The sequence below is a fragment of the Eurypyga helias genome, unplaced genomic scaffold, assembly GCF_000690775.1.
Source record: "Eurypyga helias isolate BGI_N326 unplaced genomic scaffold, ASM69077v1 scaffold25488, whole genome shotgun sequence".
In the NCBI taxonomy this organism is placed as follows: domain Eukaryota; kingdom Metazoa; phylum Chordata; class Aves; order Eurypygiformes; family Eurypygidae; genus Eurypyga; species Eurypyga helias.
In genome coordinates, this window is record NW_010266621.1 from 8,675 (window position 1) to 35,746 (window position 27,072).

At 35.3% G+C, this 27,072-nt stretch overlaps 1 protein-coding gene across 1 annotated transcript; it reads right to left on the minus strand.

Moving 5' to 3' along the window:
• Window positions 1-26,806, minus strand: LOC104513728 (tudor domain-containing protein 3). The gene is made up of 4 exons (XM_010157181.1): window positions 25,963-26,806; window positions 24,331-24,456; window positions 5,759-5,895; window positions 1-229 (listed from the first exon to the last, which is right to left on the minus strand). Exons 1-3 carry the CDS (start codon window positions 26,743-26,745, stop codon window positions 5,776-5,778), a joined length of 1,029 nt encoding a protein of 342 aa, XP_010155483.1. The 5' UTR covers window positions 26,746-26,806; the 3' UTR covers window positions 1-229; window positions 5,759-5,775.
• Between the last annotated feature and the right edge of the window lie 266 nt (window positions 26,807-27,072).

Consider the following 27,072-nt stretch of genomic DNA (forward strand, 5'->3'; position numbering starts at 1 on the left):
GTGCACTGTGGTTTTATTGATGGCAGCAATGACAATTTGCCTCTTTCATATGTAAAAAGTATTCAGCTTCATGTAACTAAGAACTTTAAAAAAGTCTCTTGTGGTGTCAGGTCCAAATTCCTTCGGCTCACACGAGCTTTCTTTGTTCCATCCTGTTGCCAGAATTTCTTCTAGAAGTCTTCAAGCAAGTTGGAGCTGCCAGTGAATTTCCCCCACCCCGAGAAGGTTGCTAAATGAAAAAAATAAAATACAATGGATAAGCGTAAAAACTTTCTGCTCTTTGTGCAACATATGCCTTACAGTTATTTTATTTTCTTCCTCTGGAAGAGTAGATATCTGCTTTTCAGTACTGAGAGAGACCTAAGTCTTTAAAAAAAAATAAATCAGAAGGTTGCACTTCAATGCAATGAACATGATCGGTGTAATAGGAGGAAAGGATGCTTTCTGGTAATGAATTCTCACAAAAAATGTAATTTCTCCATTACTAAGGGCTTCAATACAGGTTTTATAGCAAGTTTGACAGGGTGAAGATTAATTCTGTCATGGAGCAAAGGAGAACTCTCAAACAGATAATGACCAAGCACTCATAGGGTCTTTCAAGCTTCTCCAGAAGCGATGACCCTCCAAAACACTAATTTCTGATTACTTATTCCCCTTCTTTTTCATATTATCATGAAATTCTTTTCAAGAAGTGTAAGTTCAGAATGTATTTTTATTACTGTTAGAATTCTAAATTCTATCTTGATTCTCTAGGAGAGCATCTTGTTTTACAGACCTGTTAATGTTAGTATTTGACTTATACCCTAAACAACCTAGAGTGGGTTCAAGGGTTCTCAATGCAGTGCTCTGATAAAATTCTGAGTTAGTGTTCTCTACCTCATACTGCTGGATATTCATAAATAATCATTTCTAGGCCAAACGCAACCACAGCAAGGTACTGACTATCCCATCCATCTGTTACTTCACCTTAACATGACTATCGTGCTGTCTTCATAATAAACACCAAGTCAAGCCTTCCTGCACTCTGCAATTGTTCTTAATACCTTCAGTGTAGAACAGCGTGGCAAGCAGCTCTTCAGAAGGACAGAATCATAGAATAATTTGGGCTGGAAAGGACCTTTATCTTTATCATCTAGTCCAGTCCCCACTGCAATGAGCAGGGCCATCTTCAATTAGATCAGGTTGCTCAGAGCCCACTCCTGCCTGACCTCGAACGTTTCCAGGGATGGGGCACCTACCACCTCCCTGTGCAACCTTTTCCCATGTTTCACCAACCTCATTGTAAAAAATTTCTTCCTTATGTGTCGTCTCAATCTCCCCTCTTTTAGTTTTAAACCATTACCCCTTGTCCTATTGCAACAGGCCCTGATAAATTTCTGGCCCCATCTTTCTTATAGGCCCCCTTTAAGTACTGAAAAACCTCAATAAGGTGTCTCCAGAGCCTTCTCTTTTCCAGGCTAAACAATACCAATACCAGATCCAAATTCTGCTTTTAAAAAAATAACTCAGACTTACAAAAACTTAAGCCTCCTCACATTTAAGACCCCATTACACTGTAGACATAGATTAGGAGCTGAGATTTGTCGATTTTAATTCCAGATATGCAAGGGCAACTTCAACACCTAAATGAGCATACCGAAAGTTAACACAGGAAGCAGTGTAGCTTCATTTCTGCGTTGTTGTACAGTGCTAATAAATCCTCCCTGGCAACTGATGTAGCATTATACAGGCAGGTCTAAAAGCCTTTAGGTCTGAGGTGGTCTACTGTATGGACCTAACGTTTCATCTTAGATACATCCCTGTCATACTCTATACAATATGGTCAGCAAATTTTACATTTAGAATTGCCTAAGTTGCCTTTGAAAACAAGGCACCTTGGCATTTTATATGTTAAACACTACAATATTAATAGTATAAAGAATTTTCCAATTTATAATATAAATTAATCATCAACAAGGGCTCTCCATCTCTCCTCAGGAAAAAAAAATGGTACAGAGGTACAGAGGTACTCCTCTCAGAGTAAAGGTGTCATTACTGAACATTCTGGTGAAGACGTAAAGCATCCTCCAGTGGAAAGCTGTGATAAAACTATGTATTAAAACTTCCCCTCATAAATCACGTCTTCATCTAACAGGTTATCAAAAACTTGAAATAAGAACAGTATACCATACTCTCAAAAGCACTAAGGAATAAAAAGCTGGAAAAAGCAAAATGAAATCCACTTCTAGGAATTGACATTCAATATTCCAGACCTTTCACGTGTCAAGGCATTACAGCTACACTGTTGTACAAGCCTTGGTAAGCTGAAAGCAATTTAGAAAACGACTCTCTGACTTTCTGACTACATTGAAAATCAGAGAAGAAATTATTACAACCACCACTCATGTCTGGAAAAGCTTAATAGATTTTCCTTACTGTTCTCTACCAAATTCCACTGCCTTTAACCAGTACCTCATAAGGTCATGTCTAATGCATTTCAAAATGCAACGTAAATATAACATCGGGATGGTAGCATGAGATGTACTAGGGGTAGCTATAAGCCATAGCTGATAAGTATGTCCACCACAATATGTCCTCACATCACTTTACCTATCAAATAAAGCAGATGAGGGCAGCTACACTGGACACAAGACAAACTTCAGAAAGCAATTCTAGCAGGTGAAAGCTAGCCTGTCCCACACAGAAGCAGCTTCTGGATACAGTACTACAATATTTTTATCCTCAAAAAGACCGCCAATAAAGCGTTCTTAAACTGAGGAAGAATTTCCACTTCCTGTGCTATTCAGAGATCACCACAAATGACATACTGTTGAAAAGAAGGGAACAGGATGTTCAGTTTTACAAATATTCACTAGAACACAGTGGTAGAGGGAAAAAAAAATCCATGTTACAAATTCTAGACAACAAAAAAAGGATTGTTTTGGCTGGAACTAACAGAAGAGCTAACTATGCCTAAGTAGCACCACCCAACCTCTACTCAGAAGGTCTCTCTCACCTCTTTTTCTTTTTCTACCAGAGTGATCCTAGTGTTTCAAGAATCTAAGACCAATGTATTTAATTTCATATCTTCACTTCTTTTTGGTGTTAACATCCAATAGCTGATACAACATTTTATGTTGAAATGTAGTTGACCTGAATACTGGAAATTTTACAAGTACAAACCTATATCTAACAAAGCAACTAATTAAAATAGATATGATTTGATCTAGAGAGAATGAATCTTCCTACCAAGCAGTAAGTTACATTTTCTCATAAAGAATTGCTGTTTAGAGTGATAACTGTTTAAGGTATGTATAACTCCTACGATATTTGCTATTTGTACTGTAGAAGATAAAGTACATAACATTCCAACCGAGTAAGATTTAAAAAACTAGGCAAAAATTTCCAAGTTTAAGCTGCCACTGATTGTGCATTGCATACGGTAAGTTCATTCAGTTTTGATGACAATTTAGCACTGACTTGAGCAGATGCTGCAAAGTCCTGAGCAAAAAGAAGACACAGGAAATACCTCATTTCATCAACTGAGGAAGTGGGTTTTAAATTATGATTAAAAAAAAGAAGGATATATCTGGGAAGTACTGTCAATGAAAGATGTACTTTTTAAAGCAAAGTAAGCAGTTCCTTAAAAATTACATTCAGCTGCATGACATTTTCCAGAATACATCTTGATTATTTTTTTCCTGGATGAGAAGAGTCCATTGATACTTGCTGACAAATTCTTTTAGGTTTATTTAGCTGACGCTATTTACCACCTGAATCTAACCCCTTCATTTAGCGATGTCTGACAGTAATCAGTATTATTTGAACTGGGGCAGGTGGAGGGCTGTAATTGTGTATTTTTTATGGTAGGTAGGTTTTGATACAGAGCCTGCTGTCCATTTAAATCAGGATCCTGTTAGAATCTTCAAAGCAAGGTATAAGAAAACGTTCAAGGAACAACCACCTGTACCTTAAAAAGGTTGTTCCTTACTAGCCAACAATTCATTCACTCTTCTTGAGGCAAAGAAGTTACTATCACTCACTCTAGGTGGCTTTTTCCCCCCTGTCCCAGCTGACCAAAGCCAAATTTACACTGTAAAATTAGAGAAATACCAAAAATAAAGACACAAAAAACCTCCCTGGTTTCAACTGCTATCTAGAATGAGTACATCTCATTTGGCTGATCACACCGACACTCCTCTGAGCTGACTGAGATGGTTCAGAACTCAGCTCGAGCCCATATGCCAGAATTATTCCTGCAGAAATTTGCTCATGACATGGTCATTGATAGTGATTGATACACTCACTTAAAATAATCAAATTATATGGGCAAAAGAAAAGAGTAATTAAAACCTTGGCAAGAGCCAGTAATAAATTTTGCTCTTATATTTCCAGTACTCCCCTAAATGGAAAAAGTATTTTATTATGTGATCAAAAAAGTAAAATCATATGTTACAGCATGTCAGAAATATCAAAAGCTGCAGTGATCAGCAGCACCTATTAAGCCAACTGAAGGCAGAGTACTGGAGCAAGGAAAGGATCTAAGAAGAGCTCAGTATAAATAAACTGGCTAGAAGGGGAAGAAAAAAAAAATCAGATTCAAGACCAAACCACATTGTAGGTATCCATCAAATAGCATGTGGCTTTACAAAGTTTTCTTTATCCAGGACAGACTTTTAATCAGTATTTGAAAATTAAGGATTTAGAAGAATCCACAAGTAAAATGAATGCAGTACAGCATGCCTTATTTGTTTAGTAAAAGAACTAAAACTGTTTTATCTGACTAGCCTTTTTAACATTTCTGAGTGTACATGTCAGGAGTATTTTCTGAGGATGATATATAATCCCTTAATTCCTGCTAATTAGAAAACTATAGATGCAAACATAGCCTCAAGATTCAGAGTATGGTAAATATTCTTAGGCCTTGTATCTCCCTATTTAATGGTGAGATCAATGGTGAGGTCGCAGATTTTTTAGATTTTAGTGTTACAAATCCTCTCTCCCATACTAAGCGAAACAACAGAAAGAATATTTATTCATATAAATAGCTCATTAAAAAGTAGAATGGTACTGAGTTCTGCAGGGACTACAGCCACTTATTCCAGAGAAGCAGCTGGTCCCATGTATGTGAGTGCGAGAAACTTGCTGCCACTTTCAGGTAAAAAAGTATAAAATAAAAGCTTGCCCAGGTGACATGAGTCCTTACATAAAGCAAAGTTAAAAAGCTATTTGCCAAAGTGTTTTTATTGCTCTCCCTCTTCCCACGGGTATATTAAGTCTCTTTCTACAGCCACAAAATCCAGAGTAACAGATATATCCAACTTCTATCATAAATATACCAATATCCCCCCAAAAATGTAGAAGCAATATGCTAAACATGTCTTCAACGTAGGTGATCATAACAAGCAGTTCTTAAACTAAAAAGACACAACCATAAAACTTTCATTTAAATAATAAGACACTGATTTAATATCAATAGTCTCCGTAGGTGTAGCAATCACTGCTCTATGTTTGCTCCTTATAAAAAGATTACCTTATAAACAACGTTTTTCTAGGAATTTTAAGTTGCAAAATGGTGATTACGGTAACTTATTTGTTCAAAATATTCATCATCTGCAACCAAGTGATGAGGGTTCTTATACAACCAACTACTGGCAAAGTTGTATAAAATTCTCTCACGAACTTCACAAAGACTCAAGAAAGCTGAAGACTACAACAGACCAGACTTACTTTTTATTTATGGGTTTAGGTTTAAGAAATTTCATTATCATATATTTACCTTTTATTCCTTATTGATTAGTTTCTAGCTCTTGGGGGTTGATAAAATTGTTGAGTAGGCCGTGTGGACCGTCTTGGCTGACCATCACCTCCTCTGCGGAATTCTAGAGTTTGCTCATATGTTTCTTCTTCTTCCTCCTGCAGATAAACAGCAGTGTTTTAAATGAAAAGTAGTATTTTAAATGTAGGTAAATACATGAGTAGGCATATGCATCCATATAATACATACATGTATGAATGAATTAATGCACACATAGCAACTGCTCCTTCTGTGCTGATTACCACTGAATAAAATAAGTGAGATAATGGGAGTGTGTTTTTCAAACCTAGGAAAGTGAACAAAACCAAGATGGAGAATCTCAAAACTCAATCCCCAGGGCAGGAGCAGGAGTTATTAAATATTTGCAGAAAAAAAGCATATATATTAAAGAAAAATTGTTTTCCAAGAGTCATACAGGCAGCAAACCCAAGAAGTACGATAACCTCAATAACTTGCAAGAGTAAGAGGAGTATCAGCTTTTGGGGAGTTCAGAAATGAGTGTGGAATTAAATAAAAAAAAAATAATGGAAATGGAAGGAACAGCATCTGGCAATATGCATACTAGAGACACAGATCTGAAACAGTAGATAAAAATCTGTGATGCAGTAATAATGAAAAAAGCCTACAACTGTAGTGGACAAGAATTTAGATATGAATTTTCCATGTGCAGCAATAATAAATGTAACCACTGAATAATATCAAGAGAGGTGGTTACATATTTGCAATATTGCATTCACTCCTAGGCATCTCAATTCCAGAAAGATATTGACAAATTACATGTAGTTCAGAGGAAAAACAGAATGAAAATAATCAAGAGACTGGAGAATGACTTACAAAGGAAGATTAAAATAACTACGTATTTACTTTGGTCAAGAAATAGTGAAAAGAAAAATAATCATCTGATGGAATGGAATAATTGAAAGTGGCACACATTAAAGATAGAGCAGAATTTTAAGAACATTAGAGTTGATAAATAGAAGAAAAAAATTATATACCAAAGAAAAAATTCTGAACATGAGTATGATTGCCAGATAGTGTCTCAGACAAACAGCTGTAATTTGGTTTCTTTCCTAACGCTACAGTCTAGCAGACACCAAGTCTAGAGGAAATTCATGTTTGGTAAAAAGTGCTGAGTACATGTCTCTTAATTCCCTTTAATTCACAACATAGGAACATCCAGGGAAACAAACCAAGAACACTGAATGATTCATTAAAAGTTCATCAACAATTCCAACACCCAAAACTGCTTTGGAGTGCAGCGTGCACATACCAAAATGTAAGCAAGTGACAGCAGTAAGTATTTCACTGTAAGAGACATAAGGAAAAGCTACAGCTTAAAATTTCTTTCTGTGGTAAAAAGACAGATTTTACTCAAGAAGCATGTCTTTCTGAATCAACTTGAATATTAATAAACATGCATTTAAAAAAATAACAGTTACAGACAACCACATTCCTCATGGTAAGCTCTCCTGTTTAGAGGGCATGTCTGTGGTTATAGCTGTATTTCCAGAACAACAAATTAAGCCCTGCTACAGAGTCTGCAATAACTGTAGAAGAAAACAGATGTTCAACACAACAGAATACAGCATAATTGATTTATACCTTTTAGTTTCACTGTAGCCAAAGGCTGAGAAACACAGAATTCTGCCATAAAACTTAGTTTGCTCAGTGTACCTCTTTTACTGCTTGCAGCACTATTGATTCCCTCATATAAAGAGGTTCAGCAACACCGATTATCCAGAAGAAAAAAAAAAGAAAACCACAAACAGAAAAGCAGAAGCTAACAAAAAATCCACACAGTATGCAACAGTACAAACCCCCACCACTGACAATGCAAACTGTACCAGCATCAAAACGTTAAAGGGTAAGCTAGATGCCTGGAGTGGTCCAAACACCTCTAGCTCCTCCAGTATACTCCAAGAAACCCGAGTAGCTGAAAATAGTTCCACATTATTTGCCAAAAGAGTAAAGAAAGACGCAATTGCAAGTTCTCTTAAAATTCTTTGTCGAAGTTTCAACCTAACATAAAAGAGCTCAATTTTCAAGAGTAAATTGCGAAACTTTCATGTGATTGCTATTTGGATTTGTCCAAAAATGAAAAACTAAATGGCATATATGACAATTTAGCAATGCATACTGCTATTTTCAAGAGACTGCAGTAAATTAGACATGAATCTTCTTTGCAACCTTGGTAGTCTTTACTCAAAAAGAAGAGAAATTAAGTAGTTTCGTGCATTGTGTCTCACCTGTAATAGCCAACCTCTTTCTGAGGATACACGTATGACAGTAAATTTCTAGAGCAGCAAATCTTCATCAAATCTCAATGTTAATATTGTTGATCCACTGAATTTAGTAAAAATCAAATTAAAACTAGAATTCGTCTTACACATTCCGATTTTGGTTTAGTTGTCTTCACACATGCAATGTTTGCACCTGAAGGTTTTCATTCCAATTCAATTATTTTTATTGCAATAGGCACGAGTGAAATGTGACATCACACGGACCTTCTTGAGGCTCTGAATTAAATGAAAGCAAGCAATGCAGCAAATGATAAGAAGAACGAATGAACAACAGAACACCTTTCAACTGTTCACTTGTTCTTCTCTGCACAGTGGCTCCCCAGTTACTGACTGCCTTGTTGAAGTCTGTCATCTTCACGACAGATGACACATTGCCATTTGTTTCTTGCACCTTCCCTACTCACATTTGATCCCAATTGTATCTAACATTCTCTAAAATAACAATTTGCCAAGCCATACTTTTAATAAACATTGTTTCTTGTTTTGCAAATAACTGCATTTCCTTTCTTCCAACATTTTTTGATTACTGACCCTCAATCCACCACTGCTAATCTTCCATCCTTTTTCTATTGCCACTTTGTTTTCCATCTTAAAGATTTTTTGGATGTTCATCTTTATCTCAATTTACTTCAAAATATCTCTTTCCCATACTCAAAACCGACATCCCTCTTGTGGAACAGCATCCACACTTTGTAGGGATGTTCATCACCTTTTATTTTTTTCTTTTGTTCCTAAAAACTTCAGCTGTCTAGATATCTTCCATTATAAGCCTGCAATTGTGTCACATATCTTGCCACCAACTCTATTCTTCCAGTCTTTCTTGCTGCTTGCTCTCAACTTATCGGTGGATAGTAACTAATTCTAAACTATTCCATTTCCTACTTCCTTATCCATAGAAGTTCTAGATTGCATTTTATAAAGCAAATGTGGCCACAAATCTCTCTTAGAGCATTTTCATCCTCCTTCTATTACCAGTTGAGGTTTCATATTAGTACACTGCTCCAAAAATTTATGTATTTTATTATCTTCATCCTTCAGCGTATCATTCATTATTTATCTAATATTCCAGGATCAAGGACTGAGCTTTCTAGTACTTGCACAATGCCTACCTAGGGCTATGTAGCCCAAGATGAAACGATACCACTAAGCACAACTGCAAAAGATAGCAAAAACTGGCAGACCCACAGGAAAAAGCAAGGAAAGGTGCACAATGCAATGAATGAAATGCCCAAAGAAATTAATGCAGTAACAGGTTAGAATGACATGACAGAGGTTGGAAAATGTCAGCATTCCTTCTGTACTTAAAACAAGATGGTTGACCACAGAAGCATAAGTCATTGGGAATTTCAGCTTCTATTCAATTTTGCCATAAAAATGTGGTGTTTCTTCTGATATTTTTGTTCCATCTCGTAAAGACAGGTAAGTACTAAATAAGTGTAAAATGCAAACATATGCAGACTCAGTGCTTTTATTTTGGACCCATATATTCTGAAGTTTGTACCACCACCACACTTTACCAGCTGAGCTTAGTGAATCAGCAAGTAGCTTCAGTCCAACTAAGTGACTACCAGCATCCTTTTACATTAAAAAAAAATGCAATGGATTTTATAGCTGCATTCTTAAGTTTATAATTATATATATAAGGATTTAAAATACTTTAACAAGCAAATTTATCTTTAAAGCTAACAATATTAGAGCAGAGTAAAATTATATTTCATTAAGAGCTCTCCCATTGAATTTCCATTGCAAGACTTCTTTCAGTGCATTCAAGAGAACTGTTTAGAAACATTTTAAAAAATAAAAACAGTCCTTGAAGTGACTACTTCCTGTATAACTTCTGAGAGCAATGAACAGGTGGATGACAGTGAAGAACAGAAGTTACGCACCACACATGAGCTTTGCTGAATGTTCTGCTCACATGCATTTAGGATGCAGCTGCAAGTCATGGCTCCAACAGTTTGCCACCTACAAACTAGTTACCTCTGCCTATTCCTGCTCATGAAAATTCTCTGTTCACTGAGCCCTTGTGCTAAGGCTTTTCCATTATAGCTCTCCGTGGGCTACTAAGGGATAAGCAGCAGAGCCTCTGCATGGATTCACGAGGGAGCAGTGTGTGGCCAAGAACCACGAGATGGAGAGAAGGCAAGGCAAGCAGAAGATATTTTCCATTTCAGTAATGTCAAACCACTGCTTCACTTGAGGCTGTAGTTTGAACTTCACCCATATACTCAAAGCATGGAAAACTTGCCAGACTCAGCACAAAGAGGAGTGCTTGCTTCCTTGCAAAATTAACTTCTCTTTCATGTGCATTTCAACTCCCATTTCCCGTTCCAGACGTAATCCCTCCTTACAGTGCCCACTATGCTGGCAACAGCTGTCTCCTGCTGTTAACACACCAAGTGATGTCTTCTTTTGCTGGTTAAATTCCTTTCTTAAAACCTGCCTATTCTGCCTAAACATCTAGTGTTGATCTTCTTGAGTGCTTAAACTTTGATAGTTGCAGTTTCTACTTACCTGTGCTTGTATCAATTGAAAGCAGACTTAAAATTTCCCATATGTATTAAAAAAAAAAACCCACCACCACCAAAAACAAACAAACAAAATACCTGAAACACCAAGCACGTTATAGCCATTCTGAAAAAAACCACAACTTTCCTAGGAAAAGCTAAACTTAAATATTCAAATTGCAATATAGAACATATCCTGTACTTGTAAACAAAACAAATCATTGGCTGAAGTGTCTACAGCATTCCCTTAAACTTTTACTTTAACTGAATACTTGAATCGATTCTTAGAACTGTATAGCAACCAAGAATCAAAACAGTATTTTACCAAAAAAGTTTCGTCATTTAATAAAAGCACAAGTTCGAAGTTATACAGTCTCAGACCAGCCTTAAGGCATAACTTCAAAAATTAGTTTCAAATGAGGTGTGAAAATTCCAAGTAAAAGAAAAATTACCAGTAATGTAGATTTTTCAAGGATCTTAAGTACTGACTCTGTGAGAAGAGTGTTTTTGAAGTGCCTATTACAGAATAATTCAACATATTTGCTCCTGATCAATTTTCTTTGCCAGTTATGCTTGTTACTTAAAATATCACTTGCTCTCACAGTGTAATCTTTTAAGACAGTAATCTCTGTGAGCCTGCAGATGCTCACAATTATTTTTTTCACAGTACATAACACTTCTATATTAGACTGGTACTATGACCACACAAATTTCAGAGTTAAGAGCAAGGTTATACTGCTGGACCTGCATAGAGCAAACGCCTCACTGCTCTCAGATAAATAATATAAACTCTCAGCCCTATTCATGTGCCTGTAAGGGAGACTTCTAGAAAAATATACTAGAAGTATGTTCACACATATCAGGTAAGACACTGCAGTAATGCACCACTGCTGACTAAAAGTACACATTGCTAATTATAAGGATATGGCTGTGTTTAAATTTTTAAAAATGCTATGTTTTGGAAAAAAGTTATAATGTAGCAACTATGGGTTAAAAAGGTTTTCAAATTAAGTTTTTAATATACCATTTAGAATGTTAACTGTAAGATCCACAATTATTATTGTTACTTAGCTCTTGGCTGGATATTTTGAAGTGTGTCATCACACTACAATTAAATCTTTTATAAGTGAAGTAACTCTGTAAAGGAATTAACTATGTGACAGCCTTAAATTTACAACCTAATTCAGTCATGTAGGCCATAGTTCCATGGACAGTTGCACCACAGCAACGACTGGCTACTGCTGAAACTGTTCTCCTTCCCCTTCTCTGTACCTTTTTCATACCTCTTCTTTCCACTTTTCCTTTCTTGCTCAGGTGTACAGTTGTAACCTTTAACTAATGTCGGTTCAAAAGGCAGGATGGTCAGGCTTAGGGAACAACAACCTTTTCCTTCTCTCAGAGCTGATAGGTAGTCATCAGCCCAGCCCACGAAATCATACTCCTACTCACAATTCATAAATTCTTTTTCCACTAAAACAGTCTTAAGGAATGTGCAATTAGCCTAACCTCATTCAAATTTTACAGGTGTGTGAAACAGATTTCGATATTAGAAGCAATTAATTAAGAACAATTAAAAGTACCTCTGAGGAAGATAAAAACTTATGAGCACAATTATCAGAATGTGTGCATGGTCTGTGTACATGCACATCAAGAGAGCATGGTCCCAGAATTACTATATAAACATCAAGAGTTAACACAAAACCTATTCAGAACTTCATCATTTTTAAGTTAATCCCCACTATCATCCATCTCCTTCTAATGCAGGATCATTTTTATAGTAGAGTTCATTGCTTCAACATTTTATGGTTTTACTTCTCTTAGCAAACCTGCTCTGATTTTTTTAAAAACAGAATGATAGTTTTTCAAATTTAAAAATTGCAATGGATCGTGAGCAAATTTGTAATTTAAAATAGATTGTTCAGACTTGTCATTAACCTTAAATTATCCTACAGACCAAACCTATTAACTTCTAATAAAACTGGTAAGTTTACATGAAAATAAAGTGAAAGGCAAAGATAATGCAAAAATAAAGAATCAGGTAGTTCTTCATCCTTGAATCACAAACGAAAAGGAAAAATTCACAAGACACACACATTCCTAACTCACAAAACCAGAAAAACTACATTCAAGCTGCATTCTTTCTTTCACCTGTCCCCATTGTCTCTCTCTCTATCTTTCTCCATATACATATTTCTGAGTATCTAGATATAGTGTACTAAGGTGACAAAGAAAGAGCTAAAATAGGCACTTTATATTCTGTATTGGATGAGAAAGATTTTATATTTAGACTACTCCTAGAAAAGTGCTTAGAAACCTTACAGAACACCAAGACTACATCTTTAAATTATTCAAATAAACACAAAGCAAACATCCCAAAACATAAAGAAAATGCTCACATGTGCTTTTTCAAAATTTTCACTCTCACACTGAGAAAGTATCGTTTTAGTGCTGACTTCTGGATACCACCATCAAGTTGGTGAACTACAGGTTATTTAATCAATATCAAACAAGGATCTACTGTAATGCATGGAAGATGTTGCATTGTTTTAAAACAACAACAAACAAAATACGAAGAACATTCAAGGATCACATACACTGGAAATGTTTGGCCTTATTGTCTAAACTTTTTTAAAAGCAGAACACTTACCATCAACTGGTAAGAATCTGTAAGATTTGTTCAAAAAGAAAACATTTTAATTTTAAAGTAAATTTTATCGAGAACTTCTAGCTCAATCTAATTTTAAATTTATTATAATAGCACATGCCTGAGGAAATTTCACTTTGGCCACTTCCCACAAGGAAGCTCATCTCCATCAGCAGTAGGGACTGTGTAGGACTTCAAAGATATTTCTTACCGACTGCATTGTTACATTGGCATTATTTTCTGTCGGTAAAGGATATGCAAGATAAACAACTGTAAAGGAGCTATAGAGTATACACACTCCTCTCCCACTTGAAAGTCACGACCTCATAAGCATCTAGATGCGTATGGGACATTACAAGTATCAGGTAATTAGTACAGATGACATACCTGTGTATAAACAGGTATACACTCCATATGTAACCCCTTTGAATTTTACATCAAAACCATCAACAGCTTTGCTGAAGCTTTTACCTTCAAGTTTCATTATACTAAAACATTGTTACTACACTATACAAGACAGTGGTGACAGTAATAGCAATGTCAGGGAAACTACTGAGAGATTCACAGCAAAATCTTAGCATGACTTCCATTGTCCTCAAAGGCATACAACTGACTTGCTATGCAGTACTGTATGATTTGCTAAAAACCTGCTGAGACTTTGAACTGCAACTACACAATTATTGTTTGTTGCCATTCTATTTACAGCCAGAATTAATTCCTCCCTATTTAGATCATGTTTTTACCTACTCTACTAGTGCCATCTTTCTCTCTTCTGTAATATGATACTTAAAACTAGGTGGCATGGAGCTACACCATAAAACCTCTTGCTTTTTCCTTTTAAAAATAGATATTTCAAGATGTCCCTTCCCTGAGGGTTTTTTTAGCATCAGAAATAAATAAATTATAATAAATATTTTCTGTTGACTTTCACTAGCCAAGCATCAGAAGTGAAATAATTTTACATTTTCTTGGCCAACTTTTGTAAAAGCCATACACATTAACGAGCTTTAAACACATTTATTTCTTAAATGATTGTTAAAACAATATACAACTTGAGTTTTGAGTGAAGCAATAAACACCAGATACCAAGTGCCATAAAAATTGGTAGAAAATTCTTCAGAAATATCAAGAAATGGAAAACATGGATGGACAAAGAAAAAGAAGTACATATTTAATTTGAGACCACTAAAAGCAACACAATAGTTAACTTGGAATCAGCATTTCTCTGTACTTCATTGCTTTTCTGCAACTCTGAAAACAAAGCACTCATTTATTTTCTAAATAGACTACATTCCAATTACATTTCCATAAAACCAGGATAATGTAAGCCTGGGGCATGATTATCCCACGGACATTTTGCTAGCTTATCTGTTCCTCTTAAGGGTACTGCACAGGTTATTCGTACTTGCAGTCATTCCTCATGGCACATATTAAAATAAATGTGCAACTCTTCTCGTGAGGTTTGTGCTTGAAACAAATGTTCCCTCCTGCAAGTTGTCACCATGCCCTTAATACAGGAAAAAAGGTATTTCTAAGGAACTCTTAAAATTCATGACATGTTTAAACCAAACCATATCCCAAAACAAAACAGAAATACCAACTTCTAATAGTAACATCTTCTTCACACCGAGTAGTGTAAATATCAAGTTATAAATATTTAACGATTTATTTTCAGTAATTTCTAAAAGCAAAGTAGAAACTCTGAAGTGAGATCTCCTGTATAAATAACATGCAACTAGCAGGCACATTGAGTTTTCTCAGTCTGGCAAGAAGAAAGCCACAAACTGGAAGTAGAAATGTTTTCAACAAAATAAATAAATTTAAGACGAAGAAATCAGCAACAGTAACCACTAGATGGAGTAATGTTACTGTAAGGAGTAATGGTGGCAGGTTTTGGAAAACCAGTGAATTAAGGGTCCATCTCCATCTGACTCCCCATACACAACTCCTAGCTTTTCCCTTTCCCCAACTTCCCTTTTCTTTTTTTTTTAAAAAAAAAAAAAAAGTATTCATCCAGTTTTTCAGAACATCAAAATGAATGAAGACCTCCAGAAAGGTCTCATTTACATTGGTAATACAGACACAGTCCTAAACATACAGCAGAAAAGAAGACTTGCACAAACGGCATTCAGTTTCCTTGCACTAAGCACACTCATAAGCACAATCATACACATCCATATGGGAGAATAAAGTAATTGCTGTGTTGCTGGTCTTATATTAGTATGTAATCAGAAATTGTGCCACCAAAAAATTCAGAAAGAAAACAAAGTGATAGTATAAGAAATTAGACAAAACTTTGCTGTTAGGGCACAAAACTATCAAACCCTACATAGGGAAGCAATGAGTTTTGGTGACATTTTAGGTGAAACAGAATGCTGCGTGTACATACCCAGCTATGACAAAATTTGTCATACAAATCCCCAAAATCACACATGTGTATATCCAGTAAACAAATGCCTATGTGACTTCACTTGTGAATGAACAACTGCACAAAAAAAAAATCAGAAGGTAAAACACAGAAAAAGGTATTTACGTAAATGTGCTGAAAAATTTTAAACAAACAAATATAAACCAACTCCAAAATTGCTTACAAGTGGTGCAGGGACACCACAATTTAAGTCTTAAAAGAGAAACTGCCCATCAAGCAACTCAGAATAGTGCCATTAAAAAAAAAAAAAAAAGACTATCTTAACTTGAAAGTCAGAACCTCTACATTACAGATATAATGTATGCTTACATTTTAAAATAAAATGCGTTGAATTGCACCTATTTTTAAAATTATGAACCACAACTTTAAAGAAAATAAATAGACCATGTCATCCTGAAAGTTCTACAACAGGATCAAAAAATTATGATGGCAAAATATGCCTATAAACATTAGGAACTTTTAAAACTGCTACAGGATAGGAAACAATTCTAAAATATTCAAGAAATTTTTATGTTTACAAATAATTATTCAATAAGTTAGAATGAAAATAAAATAAAAAAAACCCACAACACTTCTCCATGTGTAAGAAAAGGAAAACACTACATAATAACCCACACGCAAATTTACTCACATTTATAGTACTTCCCTCCGTGATATGAAGGGAAGTCCTTTTCCAGGTTGAGATCTCAACAATTTGTTGAGTAGCTCCCTCTTTTAACTGGCCTGGAAGTCATGGGAGACTCAACTTCTCTCCTCTCCCTGGAGAACAATGACGCAACTCTGACTTATGATGCCATTTCCAATGGCTGAGCCTCAAAACACCCAGCAACCAAGATAACTGACGTCAGCTAACGGGTGTCAGACATCAAAAGGAGGCTGATTACATGCAAAAAGATAATAAGCAAGACTAGAATGCGCCAAGAAACCAAAAGGAAGCCAGAAGAGAAGCCCCACTAAGCCTGCATCTAATATCTTGTAAAAATTTTACTTTCAGCCCTAGCACTCAGGAACATTCATCATCACTGTTCTAGAGTGAAAAGGTACACCAAGGGAGCTCCATCAGGAAAGGAACAAAGTTTACTGCAAAATCTAAACGTCATTGTTTTCATTTTCTCCTATATGCCATTAGACCCACAGTGGAAGTCTGATATGAGCAAATACAGTGTAGAGAAAACACACAGGAGATCAGAAAACAGATCAACACAAGGAACAAATTAAAATGGAAATAGGGTACTGTGACATAATCACACAAACCTTTTCAGCAAAGTGTTTCATATATACTGAAATTAACCTATGTGAAATAAGCTCTCAAGATTTCCAGTAAGAAAACAGATATAACATTTCCAACTAGGTACTAACAAAAATACTTAGTGAGTATAGGGTAAAAAAAGAAGAAAAACAAAAACAAAAGATGACCATAACTGTGTTTCACAGGCACAGGAGAATCTGAAACAATCTTTCTGAGCAATGAAGATACTCCCTGATATACTACTCCATGATAGCATGTCCCAAGTTAGAGGACCTGTCATATATTCAGTATGTGGGACATACACCATAAATTATCAAAAGATGTAAATACCAAAATGCCTCTATACAGCTGTCATAGCCGAATAAAACCTGCACAATAGCCATCACCTATTTACTGCTTTCTTGTTAAACAACTCCTGCTCTCACTAGAGAAATAGGTATTCCACGCTTCAAAACCATACTTATTTTTAAAAGAAATATGGAATTAATCTCAAAATCATTGATATTTTACACACACACAGAGTAAACTGGAATAATTAGACAGCTTTATATTTTAAAAAAATGCATCTTGACTAACTCAGCAAAGACGTTTTGTGTAAGGTTGAAGGAAATAATACTTCTCGAAAACTCTGAAAATCTAGATATACCAACCAACTTCTCAGAAGGCAAGCAAATTTTATAGGAAAGTTGTCAGACCAAAACACTTCCTCTTCTGTTTATACTCTTTAAAGATTTTCTTAGAATATCTGACTAATTGATGCTATTCTTTGACAACATGAACAATTATGTCTAGCTCAGATGTCCACATGCACTCATTTAATAAAAGTTTATAAACGTCTCTCTTGAGACATAAAAGAAACCTGCAAATGACACTAATTAATATGAAGAAAATAAAGAGTTGAGTCCTTGTCATTGTTACAAATCTTACAAAATTTACTCTGAGAATGTAAGCCAACAGAAGCACACAAAAAACCCCACCACACCCACATGTCCAAAAAAAGCAAACAAAACACACCCCCAATCTGCCACAGCCCAAAAGCCCAAAAAGGCCCAACCAATCAACAAAACCAAAAGGAGTAATTTCATGTGCTTTAACATTTATGAAGAAAAAACAAATCACCTTTCTGGAGAAAATTACCTTCCATTCAATTTTTCTTCTTTTAGTTGTTACATTATAGAAGAATTGTTGTTTACAGATATCACTGATAACACTCATAAGTCATCAAACAAGGAAAAAAACCCAAAGCATTCCAGACATTAACCTGCCTGTAGAAAGAAGCTTCGGTACATTAAACAATCTGACTATTTAACATGTGCTCTATACAGTTAAGCCCAGGAAGTAAGATCTACCTTCATGCGCACATACCCCACTACAAATTAGGATTGTCATAGTTTCTCTTCTGCAATACTGAGGCAACAGTATCATGTCTCTCTTTCCTAGAAAGCAGTCAGGAATACTATGCTAATCCCTCCTGTTTCTTCTTTAATTAAAATTTGAATTAATCTATTAAATGTGGCCAAACTCAGAACACTAAAACATGAAGCACACAGGGAAATCAGAAGAGAAATGGTGATGACAGGAACGGTCCAGGCATTTTAAACATCAAACTTCTTTTCCATACTCAAGATGTTCAACCTCGACATAGGCAATACAGAGAAATCAGAGCATAAAATCTGTCAGAAATCTCAAAAAAAGAATCTGGAAAACTTTCAGCACGACAACAGGACCAAACACAACACTTAAAACAGGTTAAGTTATAGTTATGCTATCTCAAGAAAAAAACCCTGCAACTCAGTTAAATGAAGGTGTTCAGTGAAGAACGTTCTTTCTCAAAATAAACAACCTAAGGAGCCAACACGCAGTCTCCAAATAACGAATCATCATCATCACATGCAATTACATTTAATAACGAGGGAGAGAAAGAACAATGTAATGCTCCAAGTATTCTGCTTTAACTGTCACAACTTTTTTCAGTAACTACAAACTCCAAGAAGAATGTGTCCTTAATCCGATTTGTACAGCTGCCAAAAATTTGCTACAGTATTTCAGAGTCTGATGAATATGAAATATGCTCGACTGGAAGACTTAAACATATTTTGCAGTGCCTAATGAGACAGACAGAAAATTGAAAGATATTGTTCTATGCCTACTTAGTATAAATTACCTCTTCTCAACTGAAATTTTACTGCTTTTAGTTCATTAAGAAGTAAAATGCAGTTCCTTAACTACCTTTAAATGTCAGTTATTATATTTCAGCTAAGGGGCAGTAATTTTCAGAGGAATACTTAAGGAGGAATCATCTGTCTATGTTTCAACATGGATACGCCAACCTCAAGTCTGAAAAACTATGTAGTTTCTCAGGGGGTAGAGGTGCTAAAAAAAAAATACATACTAGTAGTTTGTAAGGATAAATGCTTTCCACAAGGTTTGTCTCTAAATACTACTAATTTAAAGAAAATTTAAAGAAAAATAAGTTTAGGATAGACTGTGAAAAGTGATTTTTTAGCAACAGAGACAATTGGGATCACCACATACTGGGGAGGTGGAAAATGAAGTACATCCCAACCAAATAACTGCCTAAATCTGAAGTGTTTTGGTAAATTAGAAATATAAGCTTTGTGGAAACTAAATTCACACTAGTAACTTTTGAGATTAAAATTATTTATTAAATATGCACCACCACTGAGGAAGAAGGGTTCATCAAAATGCTCAGCTTTCTTTTCATTCATCTAGTCAAAGAGTAATTGTGAACTGTAAAATTATTATAGAGATTTTCTTAAGAGTGCAGAAGCCAAAGACCTAAAGACATCAAATTCTTGTTTCATGCAACTTTTTAGCAACACCTTTTCTACAGCAACCTTAGAACTGGTTAAGTAGATTGTACAAGTCTCTCTAACAGCCTTGTTTTTAGTATAGTCAGTGAGGACAGAACCTAGGTAAGAGATCCAGCCAGGACACATTTATCTACCATACCTATTTAATTATTCAATGGGAAAGACGTTCTGTTTGACACACAACACAGCAAGAACATTGTGCGATGCCAAGGCCGTGCATGCCAAAGAGACATAAAGAAATGGTACCCAATCCTTCAAGTAAATATTTGCCTGTCATACATCAAGATGCTGGAATGGGTTCAAAACTCCATAAAACAGGCAAAAGTCTTCTCCAGCTTGAAGAGGCAGCTGCAAGCCTTTACTGTTTACTGGTTTTCAGTGTTGCTCTTCACATTGCTGGAGAGAGGATCTAACATCTTCAGAAAACTCATGGGAGTTTACTTCTTTACTTACTTGAAGCAGCGGACAGGTATAAGAAAGCCCTGAATTATAAAGATAAATCAACACCTGTAGAAGCTTTTACAGCTTGTACAAGACACAACATTACTAAATATGAGCTCTCAAATGTTTTCCAGCATGAATTAACTGTAACCCAAGACCTTGCTATTTTCTCGACTCATTCCTTAGTGGAGGAATGAGTTGAGGAAAGTTGTAAAGCAGATTCTCAGTCCCCAGAGAATAAAGCCGATTATAGAAGAACTAGGATTATACATACCTTAATAACAACCTTTGCCTTCTTACCTCTTTGGGCCGAAATAGAGGCAAGAGAGAGGAAACAAACTAAGCTAAACTGCAGAATTCACTTCATAACTAGCATTCTTAACTGAACTACTGTAAGAAAGAAGTTCATATGAATTCTATCTTGTTTTGCGAGCAATCAGAATAAGGCCATAACATCTGTAGATGGGAAAAGTACAATCTTTACTATATGGAATAAAGAAAGAAATAACAGAAAACAAAGCAAAATGAGCAATGGCAGTAAATTGGTGGAACAAGGCCTATCACATGACTAAGGAAATGCATAATGGAAAAGGGAAAGCAAGGCCCTGCCCTTGGGGAAAAATGTCACAAGATAGGCACTTAGGCCACACATTTTCATAATTCATTAAGGAAAGAAAATCCTAAAGATAGAGAATAAAATTACAACTTTAAACTTTAAAATATTATCTTGACTTTATTCTTTTTTTCCACAGAACAAATTGATTAAGTCAATCAGGAAGTCCCTTAATGTTCCATGCTTCTCAGTTATTCATATAATTTTACATATTTTACAAGAAAAAACAAGCAGTTCCTATTTCAACAATAGCTTTTCAGTGATTTTTTTTTAATTGGGATCGTAATATTTTCATTCTGTGACCCCTGCTCCACTGAGGGAAACAGAAGGATACAGTATTATAGCGTTACACACAAGATACTTAGAAGAACTCTATAGCAGTGGAATCCGAATGTAATTTTATTATTAAAAATATTTATGAATTGCATAACTAAGACACGTTTTGCAAGCACCAAGAAAAAGAAAAAAAAACCCAAGCAGTTTTAGTGTTCTTACATATGGGTATTGTATGTGACTATTGAAAAAAGTGTCGCACTAGCTTTCTGATCTACCTTACGTAAAACACAGCTTTATCTTCTGTACTTCCAGCCATCAGAAAGATAAATAGCAGCATGTTAGGTGTCAGAGGGAGTGAAAACTTGAAAGGACTCAGGGCAAACTTGGTGATGGACAGTATATAAGCAATTATCAAGGAGTCTTAAGATCAACTAGTAACACTTTATCCATTAAAGTGGAAAGCACAATGTATCCTGAGATTATCAGGCAGATTTGATCTACAATCAAGAAAAAAAACTACCCCACAACAAACACCAAACAAAAAATACCTAAACCACCAAACTTGTACTAATGCAGTGCAGTTCAATATTCGAGTCAGCAGGCATTGAGCAGAATGTTAAACAGCAGGGGTGAAGAGAAAAGGAAATTATATTAAACCTGCTAACAATGTAAAACATTTTCAGTAATTTTCTATTTTTGATAATCATAAAGGTTGTCAAAAGTAGACTAGAAGTTCAGGTGATTAAACAATAGGTCATGTCATTAAAATAAGGTCACTGCGGTATTTTGGCTGTTTTTTCAAGTGACTAGTTGAGCGACTTCGTGCTTTTTTGCCTTGTCGGCTCTTTTTTTTTTGCTTTGTTTTTGTGTTATTCCCCCCAGTGCTTTATTTTCAGTAGTTTATATTTGTTGGAAAAAAAATTTAAATTCATCATGAGTAACAAAAAGTGTGCTGGAGAAAACAGTACAGAATAATCAATTCTAACACACAGGCTACATGGCTTTAAGTCAATTCACTAAATCTTTTCTTAAAATAAACAAGTCTTTCAAAAAGGATTCTGAAAAACTGGCAATATTAGGACATCAGAGCTCACATACAGTGTAATTCTACATTAGTAACAAGTCTTCAGTACAGACATCTAAGACAGACTCAGCTGTCTGGAAATTACCTGGAAGGATCAAAATAAAACTCAGCATAACACTTCTAATAAAACAAGTTTATTGTTGATGATGACATCGATCAGTGAAAGAAAAGTAATTACTGACGATAGTTTAAAATCTGTTTTGTTCTCTTGTAAAGAGGAAATGTCACAAAGCCGCTTTATTATGACAAATAATTATTAAGCTGCGTAACAACTTCATTTTGCATTTGTGTGTGCTATCAACTTTTATATTGTTAATATAGGAACACTGAGACAAGGAAAAGTGACCAACAATATTCAGCTTAGAAGACAAACCTGAGTATGAGAGCATGACTCCAAATAGTGATTAAGAACTGCAAATACATAGTAAGGACTAGAGTTAGCATCCAAACACAAAAAAGTGAAGAACAAGGTGCTAATCAACTTTCTCCTGAAAAAATACTATTGCTGCAAGGACCTTTTAGCAACAAAACAGGAAAACCTTGGAAAGAAACCATGAAAGTTTTGTTTACTGTGATGATGTCGGTTGGCATTTCTCTAATATAATTATCTAAATTTATTTGTTGGAATTTACTCTATCCACCTAGGCTTCCTTGAAAGAAAAAAGAACCTTGAGAAAGGTACCTTTCATTTCTGAATGGACTGAAAGGTCCTTGGAAAATCCTTATTTCTCCTCAGTAACAACTGAGGAAGCTTCAATGACTAGATCAGGATGCAGCAGGATGTTAGGACTATGCTATTTCAGCCTCAGAAGTGATCCAGGTCATTCAACTCATCCTGTGGCTACATGACTGACAATCCAACATGGGAGGAGAGAGAACAAGAGGAACAAGAGCTCAGAAATCATCAGAAGAGGCAGGAAGACAGACCACTGCTTCAGGTTGGCATCTCACTACTAGATCAACTTAATCTAACACCAGCTCAAGTTCTTAGACTGTGAGAGCTAACTTTCAGAGCGTTAAAGTAAAATAAAAGCCACTCCTCAAGACTGTAATCAAAAGTGTGAAGAAAAGGCTGATTAACAACACAGAAAAAGGGTCAAAGTAAGTACAACCATACAGTAAGAAATTAGCATCTTAACAGCTCACCTACTGGGATAAAAATGAAAGGAGGGGAGGTTAAAGGTATACTTTTATAGAAACAGCAATGCATCAGCTGGGAAGAGCTTCAGATATCTTTCTAAGTACAAAAAGGCCACCTTGGAGGCTACACAAGCATCTGAGAGTTACAGCAAGAACACAAGTTAAAAGACCACTGGCAGGTAACCGAAGTTGACTGTTTGCAGCAGTAGTAATATGGCTATATGACCTAGAGGTAGGAAATTAAAATAAACACAGTCAACTAATTATTAGGGAATCAATACACAAATACTTTTTGTGCAGCTTTTCATAGTAAGAGTAAACAGCAAAGAATTGTGTTACTGATATTTTCTTAAAAGAAAAAGAAAGATACACTACTGGTATTTTCTTAAAAGAAAAAAAGTAAAAAGAATATGTATCTCTATTTCCATGACAGTCACAAATGAAGACTTTTGAAATTCCCAACTTCCATAAAGCAAATACATTCTAAACCTCGTAAAATAGACTGAGGCATACACCTCCATCACAATATTTGACAAAGAAATCATTGAAACAAGAATAAAATCGTGATACAAAATGAAGTTATACAGATGTCTATTTTCAGCTATACATACACATGTAGTAAAACCCTTCAGAATGTATATTGTAAAAGACTGTTTCCTAACCTTTACAAAAAAACATAAAATGTACATGAAATAAAATAGAAAACTGTTTTTAATAAAGTAAGCAACAAGTTTTGGAGAGAAAATATGTATAAAACTTTGGCTGACAGGTCAGTTACTAATTTTCAAACAATACAACTGAAATTTATTACACAGAAAGAATACCACACGATACTAGACTTTTATGAAGTTTCATATAGACAACTAAAAGTTGAGATTTTGTTTGGATATCCATTTAATTATTTTTCTACACATGCAAATAGCACTCTCTGCATGAACAGGCATTGATTTCTGAAGGGTTACGTATTTGTACAGACTATGTGGTTTATATTTTTTAATACAATTTGTTATCACATACCCATGTGTCTGTATGAACAGGCCTGATGTTGCTGAGAAGCACCTCTTCATAATTTCCATAATCAGAAAATTTAACAACTGCAGTTGTCCCAGAAGAATGGAGAGCTTCAATTTCTGCCCGGTAGAACTTGAAAGAGAAATTTTCAAGGTCATAAAATACTACCTGAAATACTACAAACAGCTTAACAACTACCTTGTCATATATATGTGTGTGTATATATTTAGGCTTTGTCAGCATTATATTTTGAATAAGATTTGTACCTGACAGTAAACCAAATTTATTAAACTTCCACATGGTAGGCTGCAAGGACACAGTAGAACATACTTAGAAAATATGCAGCTTATGAAATTAGAATGCACTTTTAGAAGACCTGTTTTCATTTCTCTGAAAGCAGAACAGATTAATCACTAACACAAATGCTGTTTGTATACAGAGAATTGTTATTTTAAGACTATTTCTTAAAATAGAGGTATCAGTACATCTACAGCCTATCAACCACAGACACTGCACATACTAATATACACCCATTTTAACACATAATAAACCATGATAAATATGTGATAAAACCATCCCTTCAAAAAGTCCTTTTCCTACAGCAAAATTGATTTTTTTTTTTTGCATTTATGCAAACACAGATCAGCTTTCTTGAAGATATTTTATCACTTATCTTACTAACACAATGAAATTTCAGTACTGCATTTTAACATCACATTTCAAAAAAGGAAAAAAACGTAAGCAAATAACAAAATAAACATCAATAAAAAAAGACATAAATTGGCAGGAATAAAACCTATTCAAAAGAACAATAATATTTTAGGTAGTTCTCAAAATGTCAGAAGGGTCAAAAACTGAAGAAACTATGCAAGAAGAGTGACAGAGAATTTCTGAACATGTAATACAAATAAAAAAAAATAGCCTATAACTTTTTTAGCAAAGGAGGGGAAGATGACAGGACAGTGTCTTGCTACAAAATAAATCTTATTAACAGGACAAACAGCTGAAGAGGAAGTATTTAAACTTTTAAAACTCAGTGAAACAAAATTATCATGCAGCATAACTCATTTGTTCCACAAATTCTTCAGCTAATAGTCTACTAGTGATACTAAAAACCAAGACTTGTTGTTCCCTTTCTCTGATGACTGAAATGAAAGACGGAGTTTTTTTTTAAACTCACCTGTTCCTGAAGACTCTAGTCTTGCCTTGCGCTAGTAAAGCTGACTTATTCTAGAAAAAGGCATTAGACATCCACCACGACAGACTATGCTAGATAACACAGTATCTTGTTTCTTATTCCTTAAAAAAGAATATTGGCACCTTGATCCATATTCATACCTTCAGATTTTTGGCATTTAAGTCAAATGCTTCAGTTAAGAGCTTAGCCATCTTAAACTCCACCCAAACGAAAGAAACAATCACCTTCGAGATGAAGCAATTTAAGTGCTTGAAGTTTCATGCAATTAATATGTGATGTATCTCAAATAAATTATAAAATAAATAAACCCAAGACACCAGCCCAGAAGCACATTACACACCTGTGAACAGTCTCTGTCCTAGCATGCTATATCTCCCACACATACGTAAGAAAGCATTAAAGGTACACTTTCAGGTACTTCTCATTTGGCAAAGGCATACCTTGTTGTCTTCCCAATAAAGAGCATAACATTCATCCCCTGGTCTCCAAGTTTTTCCATACTCCATGTGAATTGATGGTTCTAGTATTTTCTCTGGTTTGATGGGCCCAGATCTCCTTTTGGGACCAGTGTTGTAATACAACATCTTATCATCAAAAGATGGGATTGTGGTGGGTCCTGATGATTTAATAAGTCCTACTCGTCTTCCTTTCTGATGATGCTCAGTATCCCCATTTGGTACAGCATGAAAATTATCAGTTCTAACAGGATTTTGGTAATCACCAAAATGTTGCTCACTTTTTACCAAAAAGGCTTCACTACTTACTGTTCGTGCCTTCCTATCACAAAAATTTTCAGAATTGTGTATTTGGTTTTCCCTTTTCCCACGTTTCGGGTTATTGTTGTCGGTAGTATCTTGAGCAACAGAGTTCTCCTTGAATTCTGTGAAAGACACCCCTTTTCCTACTCTATTTTGCATATTGTTATCCCTTTTTTTGAATGTAGCATCACTCTGGTGAGTGGCTATGGGATAACCCAAATCCTTTGGCCTATCACTTCTAGGATAATGTCTCTCACTCTTATTTTTTTCATCTGTCCAGTGTTCTAAAGAGCTGTGCCTTTCAGGACCTCTGTTTCTTGGTAACCCACCACTTTCCAAAGCCTGCCTTGAGTTTTGAATATCCCGTTGAAAACGAGGGGGTTTCTCATTCCTTGGTTGCCTCATATCATTCCGAGAAATGTGTCTTGAATGATTCTCTTTGATACCATTCTGTTCCGTGTTCATAACTCTGTGCTGTATTTGATGTGGTGGCTGAAATTGCAACTTTGGTTCTACAAAGAAAAAAAATATTTTAATTATTAACATATTTCACTCAAATGTATTTCAGAAACAGTGTTTCAGACACTAACTGATAAAGCAACAGCGGTATTTAGAAAGAAGTGTGCAGTATTTACAATACAGAAATGAAATGGTACACAGAAAACATACACTAACTCTGGGCTATACTTAGAATCAAACCACCTACCAGTATTAGAACAGCTGGGCATAAATTTGCAGGAGGTTATTACTTATTTCCCCCTATGGAGACAAGGCCAAGTGCAAGGTCTGCAC

Bases quoted from the DNA above. Each gene is read 5' to 3' on its own strand.
- LOC104513728 (XM_010157181.1), bottom strand. From the start codon at position 26,745: ATGAACACGGAACAGAATGGTATCAAAGAGAATCATTCAAGACACATT. The intron at 24,457-25,962 runs GTATGCCTTTGC...TTCTCTTTCAAG, and splicing joins TTTATTGGGAAGACAACAAG to TTCTACCGGGCAGAAATTGA. The intron at 5,896-24,330 runs GTATGTGATAAC...GTTTATCTGCAG, and splicing joins CTGTTCATACAGACACATGG to GAGGAAGAAGAAGAAACATA.